The following is an 18,963-nucleotide window of genomic DNA, read 5'->3' as shown; positions in this document are numbered from 1 at the left end:
GGGGGGGGTTTCTGGTCACCTCTGGCCATTAGGAGCCTGTACTCCAGGGTAAAGTGTATAAGCTAGCTGCTGTTGCAGCCCCTCCTACCTCTTACCAGCGCCACCCCCAGGGGGGCGGTACCGCCTGCTGTGAGGGTCATTGGTGGGTGAGAGCAGTCCGCTTTTTGGGTCGCAGCCGAAGCGCCTTAGCCACGGCACCACCAGGGTCCTTTGGTCCACCTGTCCCCCGTATTCCTTTGTTGCATTTGCTACAGTTCTCATATAAAAAAAGGACTCGGGGTGTAAAGATCCTTTTAATGATTCTCTCCCGACTGAATGTCAAAACGTGTGGTTTGTGGTCACTGCCCAGAGGATATGTTCAGCAAATATTTGTTGGGTTAGTGGCAAGGAGAAAGGAAGACAGTTTTGAGACAGGGCACCTTGCCACATGACTTACAAACACTGGAGCAAAGCTTTATTCTATGTCAACAAGGCCAGATTCCCTTTGTGGGGGGAGAGTAGTGGTGGTGATGATGTTAGACGCTAAGTACATGCTTTACCTTACAAAGCCCCCGAGTTTAGAGGTGAGAGGCAGAGGGATCTAGAAGCACTTTGAACCCAAATCCCACAGCTAAGAGAGGAGTCGGTCAGAGAGCACCTTCTGGAGCCAGGCCACCTGGGTTCATAGCCCTGCTCTGCCTCGTTTTGGCCATGAGGCTTTGGGCAAGGTAGTGCACCTCTCCGGACCGCACTTGACACCCCCTGTAAAGTGGGATGCTAACCTGGTGGCCGCTTCGTGGGTTGCTGTGGAGACTGAACGATGCATGGGGCTACAGAGTGGGCCTGGCATGTGAGAGGTGCCAGAGGAAGGTTGGCTGCTGTGGAAAGTAAGGGTGCATGGAAGAGACAGACACCGACCTTGGAGAGGAGAGAACAGGTGACCTTGGGCGGGCCAGGACTGGCAAGGGCCATGGGGAGAAAATAAATCGCTCTGGATCTTGTGGGGTTGCGTCTGAGCCCCTGTGTGTAGTGGCAGGAGGGGGAACCTGTAAGCTCTGGGTAGGCAGAATAGGAGGAAGGGGAAGTAAAGAGCCAGGGTGCTTGGGAGGGCAACTACAGAAGCTGGTGAAAACAAATGGTGCGGTACATTGGGGTGGGGTGGAGTGCTCGCTTGCTGTGGGCTGTTCTCTTCTGGGTTTTTTTGTTTTTTTGAAGCAATCACTTCTCTGCTGCTGATTTCAGTCTCAGGTGCTTATTGGCTGATCCAGGGAGGTGGGAGATGAGCTGGGCTGAGCTGGGCTGGGGCCAGTTTAGGGAAAGGTCACTCTTGGGAGATTACATCTATTTCCCATCTGACTTCAGTCTCTCTGCGCCCTGACCTCCTGCCTTTCGTGTGTGTGTGTGTGTGTGTGTGTGTGTGTGTGTGTGTGTGTCTGCAGCTTTCAAACTCCTTGTTTTTTAATCTTAAGAGTCCCTACCTCCTTCTCCATACTTTGTTTTCCTACATGTTCTTCTAGGACTGAAAAGGATTTCTTGTTCTATTTTGAGTGTTGTGAAGTGGCCGTAGCTTCAGGGTTCTTGACCTAGGTTGCCCAGTGTGACTGCCGAGCCCTTGAAATGTGGCTGGTCCTGCTGAAGAGTCCACGTACACACGTCAAGTTTCAGGGTGGCCGCAGTGGCTGGTGGACTCGTGTTGAACAGGGCAGTTTTCAGCTGAGGAAGGTGGCACCAGGCTGAGAGCGTCATGGGGAAATTGTGTGAGGGTGAAGCGTGAGGGGCAGGTTGAGCTAGAGGGCTTACTGGGACAGGATCAGGGGAGAGGAATCCCTTACTTCAGCCCTGCCTACTGCCCTCTCCCTGCCTCCTTCAAGGAAGGCCACGTTATCCTGGAGGGGTTTACCTGGTGCCCACCCCACTTCCTCCCTTCCTGTGGTCAGCGGGGGCTCCAGGCCTCGGAGAAGAGGAGGAAAGAAATGCAGTCATCACAGAGTGTCACCGGTCAGTTTCTCAGCCTCAGGCCCAGGAAGCTCTTGGGACCTTGGCGGAGCCACTTGGCCTGTCCAGCCCAGTAGTGGGGTGGCTATGCTGTTGGAAATCAGGGCACACCCAGTGCTTGGCATGTGCTCTGAGCAGCCTTGTGGCGTCTCCAGTGCCCGTTACATTGCGGGACAAGTTGGGGCCAGTCATTTCCCAGCTTCCGAACCAGTGGGCCCATCTCCCCCTGGGCGGGTCGCCAGGCCACTTACGAGTGCACAGGGACCACCACACCCAGCATTGTGTGCAGTAGCCCGGCCACAGCGGACGTGCTGGCTATTGTTGGTGGCTGTTTCGGCCCCTCTAACTCATGGCGGCCCGTGGACCACAGAATGAAAAGGCACACAGGCCAACACTACCCTCACAGCCGTCCGTGGGCTTGAGTCTGGTTGTGACCACTGGGCACTTTGCTGCCGCCCAAGGGGTCACCTTGCTGCGCTGCTGCGTTGGACCCCGGCAAACCCTGCTTCCGTAGGTCCAGCCAAGGGCACCAGCTGCCATCCCTGCCGTTCTGCCAGGGGCTTTGGGGCTGCTGGACAGGGAAAGGTTGGCCGCAGCCCCCACGCTGCCCTGGCTCACAGTGCTTCAGCCCCACCTACAGGCCTCCCCTGGCCCACCCCTGCTGAGGCAACCGAGAGTGGGGCTCTAGGAGCAGGAAGGGCCCGAGACGGGGAAGCTGCTGTTTGTCCTTCAGAGCCTCACCTCACCTGGTGCTGGGCCAGGGGTGGCCGAGCCAGGTCACCTACCCAGGGCCTTTCCTCCTGCACAGAAGCCTTGGGCCTTGGGCCTTCATCCACCAGCCCACCCCGGTCTGGACGCCACCTGGCTCCCCGCTACCCAGGTCCCTGTGCAGACACCACTCACCATCTGTGTGGCTTGGACAAGGCACTGAACCCCTCGGCGCTTCAGCCACTGTCTCCACTTGTTGAAGTGACAGTTGTGCCCCTGCCCCCACACTGTGACCTGGGGGAGCACCTGGAGTGGTGCCTGGCCTACTGATTCGCCCTGGTTACGGATCTACTCTACCATTGTCTTTTCCCACTGGCGGGTGTGAGCCCCTGCCTCTGCTTCTTTGTCCTTCCCAAGTCAGACACCTTCCCCCACTCCAGCGCCCCAGGAGGCTGTTTGAGGTGCCCAGCGCCGGGCCCTGAGCAGGCACAGAGCTGAGTCCTACACTGCTCTGCCCCGCTCCCCCGAAACAGCCCCACTTCATCTCCAGGCCTCTCACTCGTGGCGAGCTCAGTCATTTGGTGGCTCAAACCCACCAGCCTCGCGTGGGAGAAAGTAGTGACAGTCTGCTTCCCAGCAGAAGGCAGCCTCGGGAGCCCACAGGTGCAGCGCTCTCTCCTCTGTCCCCTAGGGTCACTGAATAGCAGTGGGGTTTTGCTGGCTTGCCCCTCCCCTGGGTCACGTCCAGGAGTCTGCAGGCCTGATGTGGAGCATGCCTTAGGGACGTCATGATTCCATTCAAAAACAGAAGCCTGCTTTGTCACAGTTCTAGAGGCTGGCTGCAAGTCCAGATTCAGGGCACGGCTCGCAGGGAGGCCCGAGAGTCCTTGACCTTCCTTGATGTCTGTGCCCTCCCTGTGTGTGTTTGTGTCACAGAGAGGTGATTAGGGATCTGTCCTGGCTGCACGACCTCTGTAACAACCGAGCAGGTACTGGGCCAAGTGCTGGACTTGCCTGAGCTCATTTCATCCTGGAGACACCTGCAGAAGGGTGGCGACGGACCCTCCCGCGGCACCCTCTGTGTCTCTGCTGGTTTGCGAATTCATGGCACTGGCCACACAGAACTCCCAGGCCATACTCATGATTATAGACTCCCTCAGGGAAGTTACCAGGTTACAGTTCAGGATCAGAAACTCTTAGGACACAGTTCTTCCAGTCAAGACAGCCCCTTCTTAGCCATGTCCATAGGCACACACCTCCCTGGGACTTGGCCTCCTTAGGCACACGGCCCCTTGGCCTCTGCCCTACTAGTGCACTATTACTGAGCTCTTTTAGTGCTGCCCGTCAGTGCCCACAGGGCATACCACTCCTTGATAAGCCTGACCCTGAGGGTACGGTGCTCAGCTCCAGCTCCGTGGGTCAGCAAATCTGGCGCCCCACTCCATAAGAGAGCCTCCAGCTCAACTTGCTCCAGGGGGCTGTGAAGACCCCACTTGCCTGTGCATTGGTTCTTGGTCCCTGCAGCTGCTGCTGCTCCTCTGGCAACTGCTGGGTGCCACAGCTCTCTGTCTCTGGATCGAGGAAAATCAGCATGCAGGGACTGCGGGGTCCAAAAGACACGCTTTATTTATTTCTCTATTTTAATCGTTTTATTAGGGGCGCATACAACTCATCACAATGCATACATACATCAATTGTGCAAAGCACATTAGTACATTCATTGCCCTCATCATTCTCAAAACATTTGCTCTCCACCCAAGTCCCTGGCATCAGCTCCTCATTTTCCCCCTCACTCCTCGCTCCCCCCCTCCCCCATGAACCCTTGATACTTTACAAATTATTATTTTGTCATAAGACACGCTTTATTTCTGGCTCTTCCTTCTTGGTATTAGAAGAAAGAAGGCTAGTAGCTTCTCTGGCCTCTAGGATGGCTCACTTTATGCCCAGCAGGCTGGCAGAATGAGCCAGTCCCACCAGAGAGCTTTCCCAGTCTCAACCATCACAGTCCGCCCCGACTGAATCAGACCATCCTGCCAGCACCTTCCCCCACCTCCCTAATTCTCAGCCTTCAGCAGACAGTCTTGGTGAGCATGCGAAGACGAGGGCTACAAGAGCCACATTAAGCAAGTCGCTGCACAGTCTCGAGAAAGTGCTCCTATCACACAGGAGGAAACTAAGGGCAGAGGGGGCGGGCTGGGGGTGTTGGTAACTTGCCAAAGGCCACACAGCCAGGAAGTAGCTGTCTGGTCTGAGAGTTCCCCATAAGTGTAAGTGTGGCACTGCAGTGCGTGAGTGTGTGAGGGCCACTCCAGTGTGTGCTGGGCCAACCTGTGTGTCCACCCACCCCCACCCAAGCCAAGAAGCAGGGCTGGCATCACATCCCTCCTAGGAGGCAGTGTACTCCTGTAGGGGTGGATCCCTTGGCCCCAGGCACTGTGCTCAGTGAGCCCTTCCCCTCCAGGTGCCCCTCTGAGCCAACTGTGAGCCCGGGGCGGCTACTGGCTGAGGCCGGGCCAACTCCGGCGTCCTGAGGATGCTCCCAGTGATGTGGTGTTTTGTGTCCTGGAAAAGCAGACTCACAGCGACCCTGCAGGGCAGGCCTGCCCTTGTGGGTTTCTGAGAATCTGACTCACTGGGGGCAGAAAGCCTCCATCTTTCTCCCTCGAGGAGGCTGGGGGGTTTGAACTGCTGACCTGTAGTTAGCGGTCTAACTCCTAACCCACTACACACCCAGGGAGGGGTCACTGAGGTGGTCTGGCATAGCCTTTAGACCCCATCCTCCTGGCCACTGACCTCCCGTCAGAGCCCTCTGTCCTGTCAGCTGGGAGACGAGTCTGTCCTCCTCAAGCCCCGTCTCCTGCCAGCCCTTTCCCTCTGCCACCTGGCAGCCCTCCTCAGCCCCTTTCTTCGCCTGCACCACAGGCCGCAGGAGCGTTCCAGCGGAGGCTGCTGCCCTGCGGCAGGCACTCGTTCAGTAATGACCTTCTGGGAGTTGTTGCAGGAACGCCCCTGGACGTGACCCCTACCTTCCTGTGGGTGGGAGAGGAAAGAAGCTTCTAGCAGGTGCTCGGAGCTCAGGGGGGAACGTGGTGCCGCCCAGTGCTGCCCCTCTGAGGTGGCCAGGAGGCGATGGGCCCAGGCCTGACTGCTCACTCTGGGGGTACGTGTCCCATGTTTTCTCACAACCATAGATGGGCCCGTGCTCCCAGCAACCCACTGGACGCTGGGGTGACATGTGCACTGCTGGGAGGGGAAAGCTGAGCCCCGCACGCAAAGCCACAGTTAGTGATGTCAGAGGAGTCCGGGGCCCACAGATCTGTGGGAATCGGACTGGCTCGGCAAAGCCCAGGCCTGACATGTGTTGTGGCCGGAGCTCCTGCTGCAGCTTACACACTCTGCTCCCTGAGTCCCCATCTGCTCCAGGGCAGCCCTGAGCAGCCCCGGTTGCACAAGATGCTCTTGAGGGTCCCGCAGGCCTGTGCATGTGGAACTCAGCGGGGCCCACAGCCGAGGAGCCCCAGGGCTTCTCGAGAACAAGGACCACCGCAGCCACGGAGGTGCTTCCAGTTTCCAGCGGGTCACTAGGGCGCCCCAGGGACCCCCATGCAGCCATTGTTTCACAGAGATTTGTGGTTTTTCATAAAAGCTCCCCTGTAGTTTTATGAAGGAGCCCTGGTGGTGGTTAGGTTATGCATTGGGCTGCTCACTTCAAGGTCCTCAGTTCGAACCCACCAGCTGCTCTGTGGGCAGTGATGAGACTGTCTACTCCGCTATAAATTTAGTCTTGGAAATCCACAGGGGCGGTTCTAGTGGTAATACCCAGATAGGGAGGCTGTGTGTCAGAATCCACAATGGCAATGAACATTTTTGGAGGGTTTTGTAGTTACAATAGCGAATACACATTTGTAAGCCTAGCTTACGTACATTGTATCTGCCTACCTAAAATGAAACAAAAAACCCTCACTGCCATCAAGTCAGTTCTGATTCATAGTAACCCTGTAGGACAGGTTGGAACTGCCCCTGTGAGTTTCTGAGTCTATAACTTTGCAGGAGTACCCGGAGCAGCTGGTGGTTGTGAACTGGTGACCTTGTGGTTCGCAGCCCAACAGGTAACCACTCGCCACCAGGTCTGCCTACCTACGGGACTAAAACTCTACATGCAGCTTTACTCTTTGAGCCTTCTAGTGTGCTCAGGTCAGGGCTGTCGTCGTTAGTGCCCAGTTACACTTGGCGTCACCCACTGAAGCAAGCGCTGCTGCTGTTGTCCCTGCTGGTATTCCTGAAGTTGCTGATTCATTCTGTCGAGCTTTCGAGTTTTTCAGCTATGATCTTAGGGTAATTAGCATTTGTGAACCTGCGCAAAGAACTTGCTTGACAATGAAGCGATCAAAGGAAAAGCAGACAAGGAAACAGAAAAGGCTTCTGCTTCTGTAGCGACTGTGTAGCTGGCAGCGCTGGTGTGCATCGCAGGAAGGCTTCGCGGTGGTCCTCCGATGTATGCAGTTTCTAACTGCTTCCCTGACAGGATTAACATTAACAGAGGCGAGACCAGCTCCCGGGAAAGGGCGGACGCCAGGCTTGGGAAGGTAGAAGTTCATCCAAAGAGAGGAGGAGACCAACGAGGGGGCTGACACCCTGGCTGCAGCGTTGGGCTCAGCACAGGACGGCACAGGTGTGCGGCTGCGCAGGACTGGGCAGTGTGTGTGCACTTGTACCTCGGGTCTCCGCTCCCCAGAGACAAGGATTCTGGGTGGGGGCGAGGGGTGGTACCTCCAGTTTCTACAAGGGCATGCTGTCCCACACTCTCGGGCTTTGCCTGTCCTGCTCCCCTGCCTAGGACACTCTTATCCCTTAAGCCTCGCCCCAGGGACACTTCCTCAGAGAAGAGCCCCCAAGCCCTACACACTCTGCCATGTGTAACCCGTAGCTCTCTCCGGGACTCTGTGCATCCCCCCGCCCCATCTTGTAAGACTGATTCAGTGTCTGTCCATCCGTCCTCCCTGCTGGGCAGCAGGGCCGAGGTCCTGCCCATCTCATATCCTCATATCCCCAACCCCCAGCCCAGCGCTCAGAGCAGAGCAGGTGCTCAAATATTTGCAGATGAATCAGTCCGGGCTCCGGGAGGGCAGCAGGCAGGTGCGCCCGGAGCGGTTTGCGGGGTGTTGGAGGGGAAGGACGATCTAGTTAAGACCTGGCAGAGCCGTGGTCGGCAGGAGGCACGGTCGTTGCCACGTTTTTGAGCCTTTACTCTGTCCCCCACGGATACTGTGCTGAGCATTCTGTGCTTGTGCGTCACAGCGCATCTGTGGGGGCATTCGCCGTTCTGGAGCTGAGAAGGGAGGACCGCAAGGGGAGGCCACGTCCTCAGGGTCACCAGCCTGGTATTGAACACAGGCAGCCGGGCCCTTCAGGCCCCGTGGTCTTAACGCTCGGGCTCGGTGATGATGGGCAGAGGGGTCAGTACAAATTTTACCTGGATGGGCTGTGTGTGTGTGTGTGTGTGTGTGTGTGTGTGTGTGTGTGTGTTGCCCCTCATAATGGGAGATCAGGTGGGGGGGGCAGTCTGGGAGCATATAGGGAGACCTTTGAGTGCCAGGTGAAGTGATCAGCGCCATGGTAATGGCAGAGCTCCCAGTTCTGAGCATTACTGTGGCCACCAGAGTGAGTCTGGGAGTCTTCACAGCAAGCCTGGGGGTTAGGAACTGTTTGTGCCAGTTTTACTGAGGACATAAAGAAGTAGAGTACCCTGCCCAAGGGCACACTGTCATAAAGTGGGGGAGCTGTCCCAGAGCCCCCTCGGGCCACAGCGATGTACCACTGTGCCAGCGCAGTGGTGAGCCTGGTGCCGCCTCCTCCCTAGCACCACAGGAGGCAGCAGCAGGAGTTCTCGTCCCTGGACGACAAGCCCCGCTTCCCAGGGGCCTCGGCGGAGTTTGCAGACAAGCTGGAATTCATCCAGCCCAATGTCATCTCGGGGATCCCCATCTACCGGGTCATGGACCGGCAGGGCCAGATCATCAACCCGAGTGAGGACCCTCAGGTGAGAGGTGCCTGCCCCCATTTAGCCCCGTCCATCGTCTCTCTGGTCCCAGCCACCTGCCCCCACCTGTCCGTGTGTCCCTCCACAGCTGCCCCAGCAGGAGGTGCTGAAGTTCTACAAGAGCATGACGCTGCTCAACACCATGGACCGCATCCTGTACGAGTCCCAGCGGCAGGTGGGTGCCCCCCACCTGTGCTGGGGCCAAAGGGCAGCTCCCACGGAGGAGCGGGCACAAGGAGACCTCCCCATGTGGGGTTGGACCACGTCCCTGGGCACCCTCACGGTGGTCTGGCTGGGGTTTAACTGCACAGGGAGTGGCAGACCCGGCTGCAGGAGGCACAGCGGCCCTCTCCCAGGGACTCAAGTCTGACCTGGGATCAGCATGGGCCACACTGGCCATGCTGGGATTCCTTCACAGTCTCAGTGTCTGGGGACAAAGGGCCAGCCAAACCCAGGCCAACTAAGGCAGTTCGCTGACTGAGGTCACTGACAGAAAGACCTCTCAAATGTCCAGGGGACTTGAAAGATGTCTTCAGACTTGACGTCTCTCTCTCTCTCTGGCTATAGCTATCGCTTATTTCTCTCTGCTTCCCTGTGCCTGGGCTTTTTCTCCAGCAGGTGTTTGCCCCGGGTGGGTCGACTGCTTCAAAAGAAGCTCTGCCTCTTCCGGTGCTAACCTGCGAGTGCTTCCGCACCCTCACCTGTCAAATAGGCATTCTGGCCCTGGAGCCTAGTTCTTCGGCTGGCTCGCCACCTGTCGTAGTCTCAGGACCAGGTGGGCTGGACTTACAAGTGATTCTTTGTTCTACCTGGCCCCTGAGGTGGCTCAGCAAAAGGCCCAGGCAGGCTCTTTGGCCACAGAACCCTCCCGGAGCTCATTTCGGGGATTGAGTGGTGAGGGTCTGGGTGGGTCCTGTCAGAGAAGGGCAGGCAGGACCTGGTGGCCGCCACATCTGCTGGCTGTAAACTGGGGTCAGGACAGCAAGTGTGCTTTCATTAAGCCCTGTGACTGGCTGCAGATTAATGCCCGAGGCCCATCCTGCAAGGGACCAGCACTGAGCAGATCCGGTCTGGCCACAGAATGCTACCTATGGCACCTGGAGTCAGGGCAGTGTCTCCCGCCCCTGGATCAAGTCTGGTCTCACAGCTGGGGCCCCTCCTGTCAGCCCAATCCCCATCCACTGTGGCCCAGTTCTCTGCTCCCTCCACTGGCCCGGCCAGGCTGCCCGTCCACGTGCATGCATGCACGCACACACCTGGCTGCGTGCCCCTGGCCAGGCTGCACAGCTGGCAGCTCTGCGAGTGCGGAGCCCCAGGAGAGGCCATTGCACTCTGCCTCTTTTTGTCTCAGGTGCCCGGGGGTGGGAAGTCTGTGTGGCCCAGCCCCTACAGACCCTCATCCCTCGACTGGCCCAGAGAAAGCTCCACTGTGACCCCTCGGTCCCTGGAGGTCCAGCCTGAGCCAGGAAGGAGCTGCTAGTAACTACTCTCCTCCACCACTGATAGCAACCTGCCAGAAACAAAGACATAGCGGCTGAAGCAGATTCGGTGTTTGTCCGTTTGTTTAAATTACTGTTCTCTCTCACCTAAGAGAAATTTGGAAACAAGGAAACAGGCGGTACGTTGCCCACCCTGCCCTGTCATCTTCCCAGTCTGTATTCATAGCTCTGGCTTCTAGCTTACCGTGCTCCTCGCGCCCGAGATGGCGCCTGCCTGCTGCAGGCAGGAGGGTGAAGGCAGCAGGGAGGTAGGTGTGTCAGGGCATATCCCAGCAGCCTTTGCCCTCCTTTGCCATCAGTGGACGGATGTGCCAGGTCATCCCACCCAGTAACATCTGCTTACACCAGTCGCTCCTGGGAAATGTAGTCTTTGATGGGGAACGTTGGTGCCTGTGGTGGAATAATGGGGAGGAGGGCAGGGAGGAGATTGGGTGGGCATCACAGCCTCTGCTGCCTGCCCAAGCCTTGTTTCCCCAGGGTCCTCCCGCTGCAAACTCCGGAGCCCTGCCAGGCCTCAGGACCCAGCAGCTGCCCACCCACTTGGCACTGGGAGGTCAATTAAGGTTTTAATTGGCTTCCCACTTAGAAGAAAGCAGGTATTCATCTCTGCCCCCGCAGCAGCCGGAGAGCACCCTGGAGGAAGGACAGTGGGGAGGCCTGGATGCGGCGTCTCTCTGAGGGGGTACTCGCACAGATCTCTGGGTAATCTCATTCCCAGCTGTCTGTGCGGCGCCCTCCCTGGGTGGCTGGCTCGGCCCCAGGTCTACTGGCCTCTTGCCCTGGAACCCTGCCACCAGCACAGCCCCTCCCTCCCAGACCTGCGGCATCTTCCTGGTCTCCCTGCCCACTGTCCGAGTGTTGGGTTAGAGATCCTGCCCCAGGGACCCCGACGCCTCCTGTCTGACTGCCTCACGTCATTGCCAGGAGCTTCCTGCTGGCCTCTGGCCTCGTGTGCATAAAGTGCCTGCCACTTCCAGCCGTCACGGCCATGTGCAGGTTGGGGTGAGCAAGGGAATGCGACCAGCTATTTCAGTCCCTTTTAACCAGAGAGCAGACGCTTTTTCAGGTGCCTCCAGCACACGGCCACTGACGCCCCTGACGGGAACCGTCCCGGGCCCCTGTGCTGCGGAGGAGGCCAGGAGGCTGCATCTCTCTTTTCTGGGTTCTGCGGCAAAGGGGCTTGGGAGGAGCCGGGCACTGGCTCGGACGCTGGGGTAGCTAGCCAGCCAAGTCTGTGCCCCTCATCCCCACTACCCACACGATCACGCCTGGCCTTATTGTTAGGCTCCCTTTCTGCCCCCCATTCCCACAAACAGGTGTGGTCACCCCCAAGCCAGCTGCAGGGCCTCTCCCCTATGTCGCTGTGTCCTGAGAGATTACTGAAACACGCCCCTGACCACCAGCCTCCCTGAGCAGCACAGCTGCCAGGTCCCCAGTTGTTGCCAGAGATAGCCTTGTTCCCTGTGTGATCTGGCCACCACACCTGGACCACTGTGCATCCCAGGCCTGGGCCTTCCGTCTTTCTGGAAGCCTACACCTGCACACACTTTTTTCAGCTTCGGAAGCACCCCTGTGTGCTCCTCCCCATGCCAGGGCTGCCACTTCTTCAGCAACTAGTGCCCCCTCGCTGCTCTGACCTCTGCTTTATGGCAGCCCTCTGTCATAAAGGCAGGGGCTCCGGGGTGACCTGGCCAGAGCTGCCCTTCCACAAGTCCCTCTCAGGTCAAGGAAGGGCTTCCCTGCTTGGCCGCTGCTTCCCGCCATCCCTGAGCTCGGACCTCTGGGCCCTCTCCAACCCAGGGCCGGATCTCCTTCTACATGACCAACTACGGCGAGGAGGGGACGCACGTGGGGAGTGCAGCCGCCCTGGACAACACGGACCTGGTGTTTGGCCAGTACCGGGAGGCAGGTATATCACCCCTGCCCCGCTGCGCAGGCGCTCCGCCAGCCAAGGACGCCTACAGAGGAGGGGCTGCACAGCGCTCTGCTGATGGCTCTCTGAGGGAGCAGGAGAGAATCGCAGAGGCCACTGGGCTGTCCTCACGGGGTGTTGTCAGAGCGTAACAGTCGTGAGCCCCTTGACGGGTATGGGGGTGGGGTGAGCAGGGGGCCCCAGGCTGAGGAGCTGAGAAGACAGGGTGTGTGTGTGTGTGTGTGTGTGTGTGTGTGTGTGTGTGTGTGTACCTGGGGAGGTCACTGCCCTCTGAGGAGAGGGGCGGTGGCACATTGTAGGTTCCTGAACGGCTCTGTGCCCAGGTCTCCACGGAGGCCTGGCGAGCCCCTTTATCTGCACCCGCCCGACCGGGAGGTGGGGAGGGGGCAGTCCTGTTGCCCCCTCACGGGTAAGAACTGGGGTCAGAAGTAAGCTCACAGGTCCAGGCCACCTGCCTCCTCCTGGGTGGAGCCAGAGTCCTCTGGGCAGTCTGCCCCTGGCCAGCCCTGCTCGGTTCACACACAGGGCTGCTGCTCTGGGCTGTGGGAGATAAAACCGGGGGCCCACGGAGTGTGCCCTGGGGCCCTGGCCCTGTGGGCAGTACCTGCAGCAAAGAGTCTGTGCCTGCAGGCGTCCAGCTGAGCAGTGGCTGAGCTACGTGCAGCTCCCCCTTCCCTGCCCCCCTCCCTCGCCCTGCTCTGTCATCCCAGACTTGTGGGCCTGGACCTTGCTGTGGCAGTCCTCTGGGTTATTTCTGCCCCCTTATCTGTGTTACACGGAACATGGCTACATGCCGTAGGATTTTTGACACCCACTCAAAAGTGTGGTGGGAAATAGGGATTGGAAGGGAGGTGACCGTGGAAGTCAGCACACAGTCCATGAACCCCGGCTCATCTCTGAGGACGCCCTAACCTGCGTCGTTCTCTGTGTCTTGTGGTGGTGCCCCTCGAGCAGAGACACATGTCCCCCCACTTCCTTTTCTCAGGCTCAGTATCCAATTGTGTGGCATCTGCCAGGCCAGCCCCCAGCCCCGCCACTTTGTGGTGACACCGCCTGTCTTCCCGTCTCAGCGGGACCCCCTTCTTGGGTGGACTGGAGGCTTCACAGCCTGGCCAGGAGAACGCCTGCAATAGCGCTGGGCAGTCGGGGTCTGAGCCTCATCCAGGCTCTTCCGTCCATCTGTCCGGGGAGGTGTGCGCACCCTGTAATGTGCTCCTCGAGAGATGCCGCTCAGGGCAGGAAAGGGCCCTGGTGGTCCACGGTGGTCCTGGAGCCCCAGCCAAGCAGGGTCTCACCCAGGTCATGGGGGGCCAGGGGATCCCAGCAACCTCTCCCCACAGGTGTGCTGATGTATCGGGGCTACCCGCTGGAGTTGTTCATGGACCAGTGCTACGGCAACATGAATGACCCGGGCAAGGGCCGCCAGATGCCCGTCCACTACGGCTGCAGGGAGCGCCACTTTGTCACCATCTCCTCTCCGCTGGCCACGCAGATCCCTCAGGGTGAGCACGCCTGTGGGACCCCTTCAGAGGACTCCCTGGGCCTGCGGGTGGGCCTGTGTGAACACACGGTTGCCCTCTCCACCCACCCCGTGTGCTGCTAGCACGCAAAGCCAGTGCTGAGTGGCCCCACCTCCACCAACCACCCCCGCCCGGACACGCTCCTGCTGTCTGAGGGGATCCTCACAGGGCCATCGATGTGGGTGCCGGTTTTTACCATTGTTCCATTTTAAAGAGCAGGAAACGGAAGTCAGAGGGAAGGTCACTGGCCAGGGGTGGAAAGACAGGGGCCTGAGATCTCAGAGCCCACGTTGTCCACTCTGGCCTCACAGTCAAGCAGATGTCCCTAGAGCAGCCGTGTGGGTCCCTGAAGCTGCAGTGCCCAGAGCAGTCGGTGCAGTTTCTTCTGAGAAAGGAGAGGTTACTCACCAGAGCAGGTCTGCACCCCACCCTCAGGGCCCAAGGCATGGCCAAGGGGGCAGGCTGGCTGTCTCTGCCACAGGGCAGCTGAGGCACCTCGTAGGTTTCCTCTGGGCATGGCAGAGTTCCGGTCACCCAGACGGGCCGCTCGCCTCTGTTGGGCCGGATGCCCTCTTGGAAGAGGTGCGTACCAGCTGCACAGGTAGGGTGTCTCCCCAGCTAGCCCTGGAGCATCTGCCCCCCCACCGGGCAGATGTGCTGGGCACAGTGAGCAAGGCACCGACACCTCTGCCGTTGCTGGGGTCGAAGGCGCGGGGGCTGAGAGACCATCAGCAAGACAGACCTGCAGCCCAGGGGCAGTGCTAGGGAACAGCAGGTCCGCCAATGAGAGTCGTGTGGAGGGGCCAGGGAGTGGTTGGAGTAGAGGGCAGCGAAGTACAGACCACAGGCAGTGAGTGGGGGGCTGGTGGGTGTCTCAGGCAGGGGCAGGCCTAGTGTGCCAGCAGAGCAGGCTGGGGCGTGGGGTGCTGTGGAACGGCCTGGCCCCCGTGTTAGGGCCCTTCCTCCCGCTGCCGGATGGGGAGAGTCGGGGAGCTGAGGATTGCAGGCAGAAGGGCTTGGCGGCTCGACCAGGGTGCCCTGGAGAAGGTGCCCTTTGAAGGGAAGCCTCCAGAGCTGGCCGAGTGGATGTGGGGGGTGACGGGAGGAGGTCAGGAGTTAGAAGACCCAGATCACGGTCAGCTGATGGGCTGAAGGCTGGGGCTGCGTGGCTCTGGGGGGTCAGGAGTGCCATTTCCGTCCTCAGTGTGGCCAGCAGCCCTGGGTCAGCATGTGTGTGCTGTGAGTGTCTGTCTGTGCGTGTGTATTGTGAGCACATGTGTGTAGGGGTATGTATGTGAGTGCATGTTATGTCTGTACACATGTATCTGAGAGCAGTCTGAACATGTGAGTGCAAGCTAACATATTGTGACTGTACACGTGTGTACGTGGTTTGTCAGTGCGTGTAGATTCTGAGTGCCTGCGTACGTGTGTCCATGAGTGTGTATGCATACTGAGTATATGTAGATGTGAAGAATGCATTTTGTGTCTATATGTGTACATGTGAGAGGGTGAGTGTGCATATGCGTGTGCACACGTCTGTGTGTACAAGTGCCTGGGCGCCTGCTGTGCTCACGGCTTCTCGCTCATCTCCCTGCAGCTGTAGGGGCAGCCTACGCAGCCAAGCGGGCCAACGACAACAGGATTGTCATCTGCTACTTCGGCGAGGGGGCCGCCAGTGAGGGGGATGCCCACGCCGGCTTCAACTTTGCTGCCACCCTCGAGTGCCCCATCATCTTCTTCTGCCGGAACAACGGCTATGCCATTTCCACACCAACCTCGGAGCAGTACCGGGGGGACGGCATCGGTATGGGCCCTGGGGGCCCCTCCCCCTCCATTCACCTCCGCCCCCATTCCTGGGATCAGTCAGCCTCTCAGCCCAGCCTCCCTCCTGCCGGACCTGCGTACAAGCCCTGTTGGAACCCCGGGGCCTGAATCCAGTTCTGTCCCCCAGCGGCCCGCGGCCCCGGCTACGGCATCATGTCCATCCGTGTGGATGGCAACGACGTGTTCGCTGTGTACAATGCCACCAAGGAGGCCCGGCGGCGGGCGGTGGCCGAGAACCAGCCCTTCCTCATCGAGGCCATGACCTACAGGTGCCTTCCCTCGCCCTCCCAGCCAGCCCTGCCCCCTCGCCTAGGATCCGGTCTCCTGCCCCTCCCTCCCAGCTGACCCTGCGCCCTCCCTCCATCAGGATCGGGCACCACAGCACCAGCGACGACAGCTCGGCCTACCGCTCGGTAGACGAGGTCAACTACTGGGACAAGCAGGACCACCCCATCTCGCGGCTGCGGCACTACCTGCTGAGCCGAGGCTGGTGGGACGAGGAGCAGGAGAAGGCCTGGAGGAAGCAGTCCCGCAAGAAGGTGGGGCTGTTGTTGGGTGCAGGTGGGGGGGCACCCGGAGGGCTGGGATGCTGGGGACACTGAGCTGCAGATTCAGGGGAGCCGTGCACTGCCATCCACCCTGTGGGCCCTGCGCTAGCAGCTTGTTGGAGGGTCAGGTGACCGTTGCGCATGTCTGTCTTGGCTCTGGCTGAGTGGTGGCAGAGCCTGGTCTGGGAGCCAGGCAGCAGGGGTATGTCCTGGCTTTGCGCCTCACTGTCTCTGCCTCTCAGGGCAGCTGTGTGCCTGGTCACCCAGTGCTTAGTAGATGGCGGCTCCGCCACCCTCTGCTGTCACCTGGCGGAGGTCCGTCCCACGGGTCGGCCCTCTGGGTGGGCGGCTGCTAGCTGCCCACCGTGTGGTGTCCCCCAGGTGATGGAGGCCTTTGAGCAGGCGGAGCGGAAGCTGAAGCCCAGCCCCAACCTGCTCTTCTCCGACGTATACCAGGAGATGCCCTCCCAGCTCCGCAAACAGCAGGAGTCCTTGGCTCGCCACCTGCAGACCTATGGGGAGCACTACCCCCTGGACCACTTCCAGAAGTGAGCCTGCGACCCCACCCCCCACCCCCGCCCTGCACGGAAAGAAGAGCTGGTTGATACCACTGCCTTCCTTCCAGCCAGCACTAACTGGAACACTGGGGAGGCCAGGGCTGTGCCAGAGGGGTTGGGGCCCCACTCCCCACCTGGGAGCCCCTCTAGGCTGTGACCTCAGGACGTGACGGTGGTTACAGCACCCTCTCTGGCGGGCAGGCTGGCCAGGCACCTACAGGACTAGAAGAGGCCTCTGGACGGGGTGGGCGTGGCCTGGTATGTGGACCCATAGAACGCGCTCAAAGAGAGGACTGTGCAGCAGAGGTTGTGAATAAACAGCTTCTCTGCTTTTGGCTCGATTCGCACTCGGTCTCTGCTTCCTGGAGTGGGGGAGGCAGCACCCGTGGCTCTCCACCGTAGATAACTAGACCAGACAGGCACTTCCCCTGGAAATGGCCACTGCTGGAGGGGCTTCTGGAGGGGTGGAGTGGGGGGGGCACTTCCTCCAGGGGGAGGAGCCGGCCTGTGTCCAGCAAGGAACCGTTGGCACTGGCCCCACCCACTCATGCTTTGTGCTGCCAACCATTGGGCCCCACAGACAATGCCAGGCCTTGGCGTGGGGAGTGAACGTCTTTAAAAAACAAAAAGTAGACAAAACCAGTCTGCCCCTCTCAACTCTCCACTCCCACTGTCCCCTAGTCCCCAGCGCAGTGGCCACCCTGCTACCAGGGCCCAGGCTCAGCACTGGAGCTGTGGATCTTGCAGACGTTTCCAGAGGCGGATGCTGTCCTGGGGGCTGAGCGGCCGCACCAGCAGCAGGTCACGCAGCACGCAGGGCTCAGGGCTGTGGCCTGCTGGCCAGGCGGTGTGGAAGCCCGGGTGGGCACGAGGCACCAGGCCCAGGGCCCGGAAGCACAGGCCAGTATAGACGTCATCAAAGGGGAAGGGGGCCACACGGGCCGCCGCCTGCAGCAGCCAGGGGGCCAGGCGCCCGGCGATGACATAGCCACCCCCGCTGGCATAAGCCGGGTAGTCGCCTTCGAAGAAGGACCCAGGCACGAAGAAGGGTCCGCCAGGCTTCCGGAGAGGCTTGGCCTGGGTGAAGACCTCCCCTAGGTAGAGGACTTGGGCCCAGGTTGAGGGCAGTCCCCGCAGGTGTCCCAGTAGAGCAGGGGTGTGCACAAAGGCATTGTCCTGAGCGTGCAGGACAAAGGTCACGTCGGGGCAGTGATGACCCAGCCAGGCCAGCAGCAGCAGGTCCTTGAGTGTCTGGTTGAAGGGGACATCGAAAAAGTCCCAGAGGAGCAGGTCACTGTAGCGGCGGCTCTCCCAGCCCACCAGGGAGTCCAGGTGGGGGCCCCCCCGCCCCACCGGGGAACCCAGCAGGAAGAGCAGCCGAACCCCAGGGGCTGGACGGCCCCACGTCTCCCTCACAGCCTGCCGTTCTGCGAAGTGCCCGGGGTCCGACTTCACAGCCAGCAGCAGGTAGGGGACTCCGGTGTCTGAGCAGCTGGCCACCTGGCCACCGCCCCCTGCAGGAAGCCACTGCGGGAAGTGGCGGCAGGCAGCGGTGAGCAGGAAGCTTCGAAGGGCCTCCGGGTAGGAGGCGAAGTCTGGGATCTCAGTGGCGGCCGCGGCCCCCCACGCCCGGCAGCCCCCCGCCTCCGTGCTGTCCCCGCCACCAGGCAGGGTCCCCAGCCGCCACTGCTGCTGATTCCAGTAAGCCGAGGGCAGTGGTCTGGTCTGGCCCAGACGGGCTGAGAGGTTGGCGGGCAGCGTGGGCTCCCAGCTCTCGGGCGTGGCCTGCAGCGGGGTGCTGCGGGGGCTAGGGTAGGCCTTGCGGAGCCTTGGCTCGGAGATCCACTCGATGTACACCTTGAGGCCCAGGAGCGTGAGCAGCGCTGACAGGCAGAGAAGGCACTTGGGGCAGCGCATGACCTGGGCCAAGGCAGGGCCCACCTGGGGAGCTGCAGGGGAACCACGGGACCTTTGGGGTGTGGGAAGGGTCCCTGGCCCCCCCTCCCCCTGTGCAGCTGACAGCTTCTAAGCCCCCCTCGGTCCTATCCAGACCCTCCTTCAACCGAGTTGCCACCCCCACCCCCCACTCCCCACCTTACTTCTCATGTAGTCCTACACCCAGAGGGACCATCCCATCCCCCTTTCCCATCCCTCTGGCCTCTCGGGGAGAACACCATGCGCCGTACACCTTCCTGAAATCCCAGGGTCGACCCCTACCGGACTCCGGACCAGGTAGGGACAGGAGCCCAGCCGCACCTGCCCGCTCCGCTCCCATTCATTCCTCCCACCAGGAATCCCTGTCTCTAAACTCCCATCTAGTCGGCGGGGTCGGGGTGGAGGCGCGGCGTGTGCCGGCCGCT

The 18,963-nt window shown here is 60.2% G+C and overlaps 2 protein-coding genes across 3 annotated transcripts in view; one reads left to right on the top strand and one right to left on the bottom strand.

The window, feature by feature from the left end:
- The window catches only part of BCKDHA (branched chain keto acid dehydrogenase E1 subunit alpha), a 17,850-nt gene extending 906 nt beyond the window's left edge, over nt 1-16,944 (top strand). For both annotated transcript variants that reach the window (XM_045292501.1, XM_004710350.2), the window contains exons 2-9: nt 8,543-8,722; nt 8,811-8,897; nt 12,022-12,130; nt 13,495-13,656; nt 15,272-15,478; nt 15,626-15,767; nt 15,866-16,037; nt 16,428-16,944. In XM_045292501.1, the coding sequence (XP_045148436.1) occupies nt 8,543-8,722; nt 8,811-8,897; nt 12,022-12,130; nt 13,495-13,656; nt 15,272-15,478; nt 15,626-15,767; nt 15,866-16,037; nt 16,428-16,598 (1,230 nt within the window). In that variant the 3' untranslated portion in view covers nt 16,599-16,944. The remainder of the gene's footprint in view (nt 1-8,542; nt 8,723-8,810; nt 8,898-12,021; nt 12,131-13,494; nt 13,657-15,271; nt 15,479-15,625; nt 15,768-15,865; nt 16,038-16,427) is intronic.
- Nucleotides 16,945-17,216: 272 nt separating this feature from the next.
- B3GNT8 (UDP-GlcNAc:betaGal beta-1,3-N-acetylglucosaminyltransferase 8) lies at nt 17,217-18,520 on the bottom strand. The gene has a single exon (XM_004710351.2). It carries the CDS (start codon nt 18,518-18,520, stop codon nt 17,324-17,326), a length of 1,197 nt encoding a protein of 398 aa, XP_004710408.1. The 3' UTR covers nt 17,217-17,323.
- Between the last annotated feature and the right edge of the window lie 443 nt (nt 18,521-18,963).

Source organism: Echinops telfairi, unplaced genomic scaffold, assembly GCF_000313985.2.
Source record: "Echinops telfairi isolate 266 unplaced genomic scaffold, ASM31398v2 ScPeMD7_655;HRSCAF=1070, whole genome shotgun sequence".
Lineage (NCBI taxonomy): Eukaryota > Metazoa > Chordata > Mammalia > Afrosoricida > Tenrecidae > Echinops > Echinops telfairi.
Note: the sequence above shows the minus strand (reverse complement) of the source record. Positions and strands in the feature narration are given on the sequence as shown.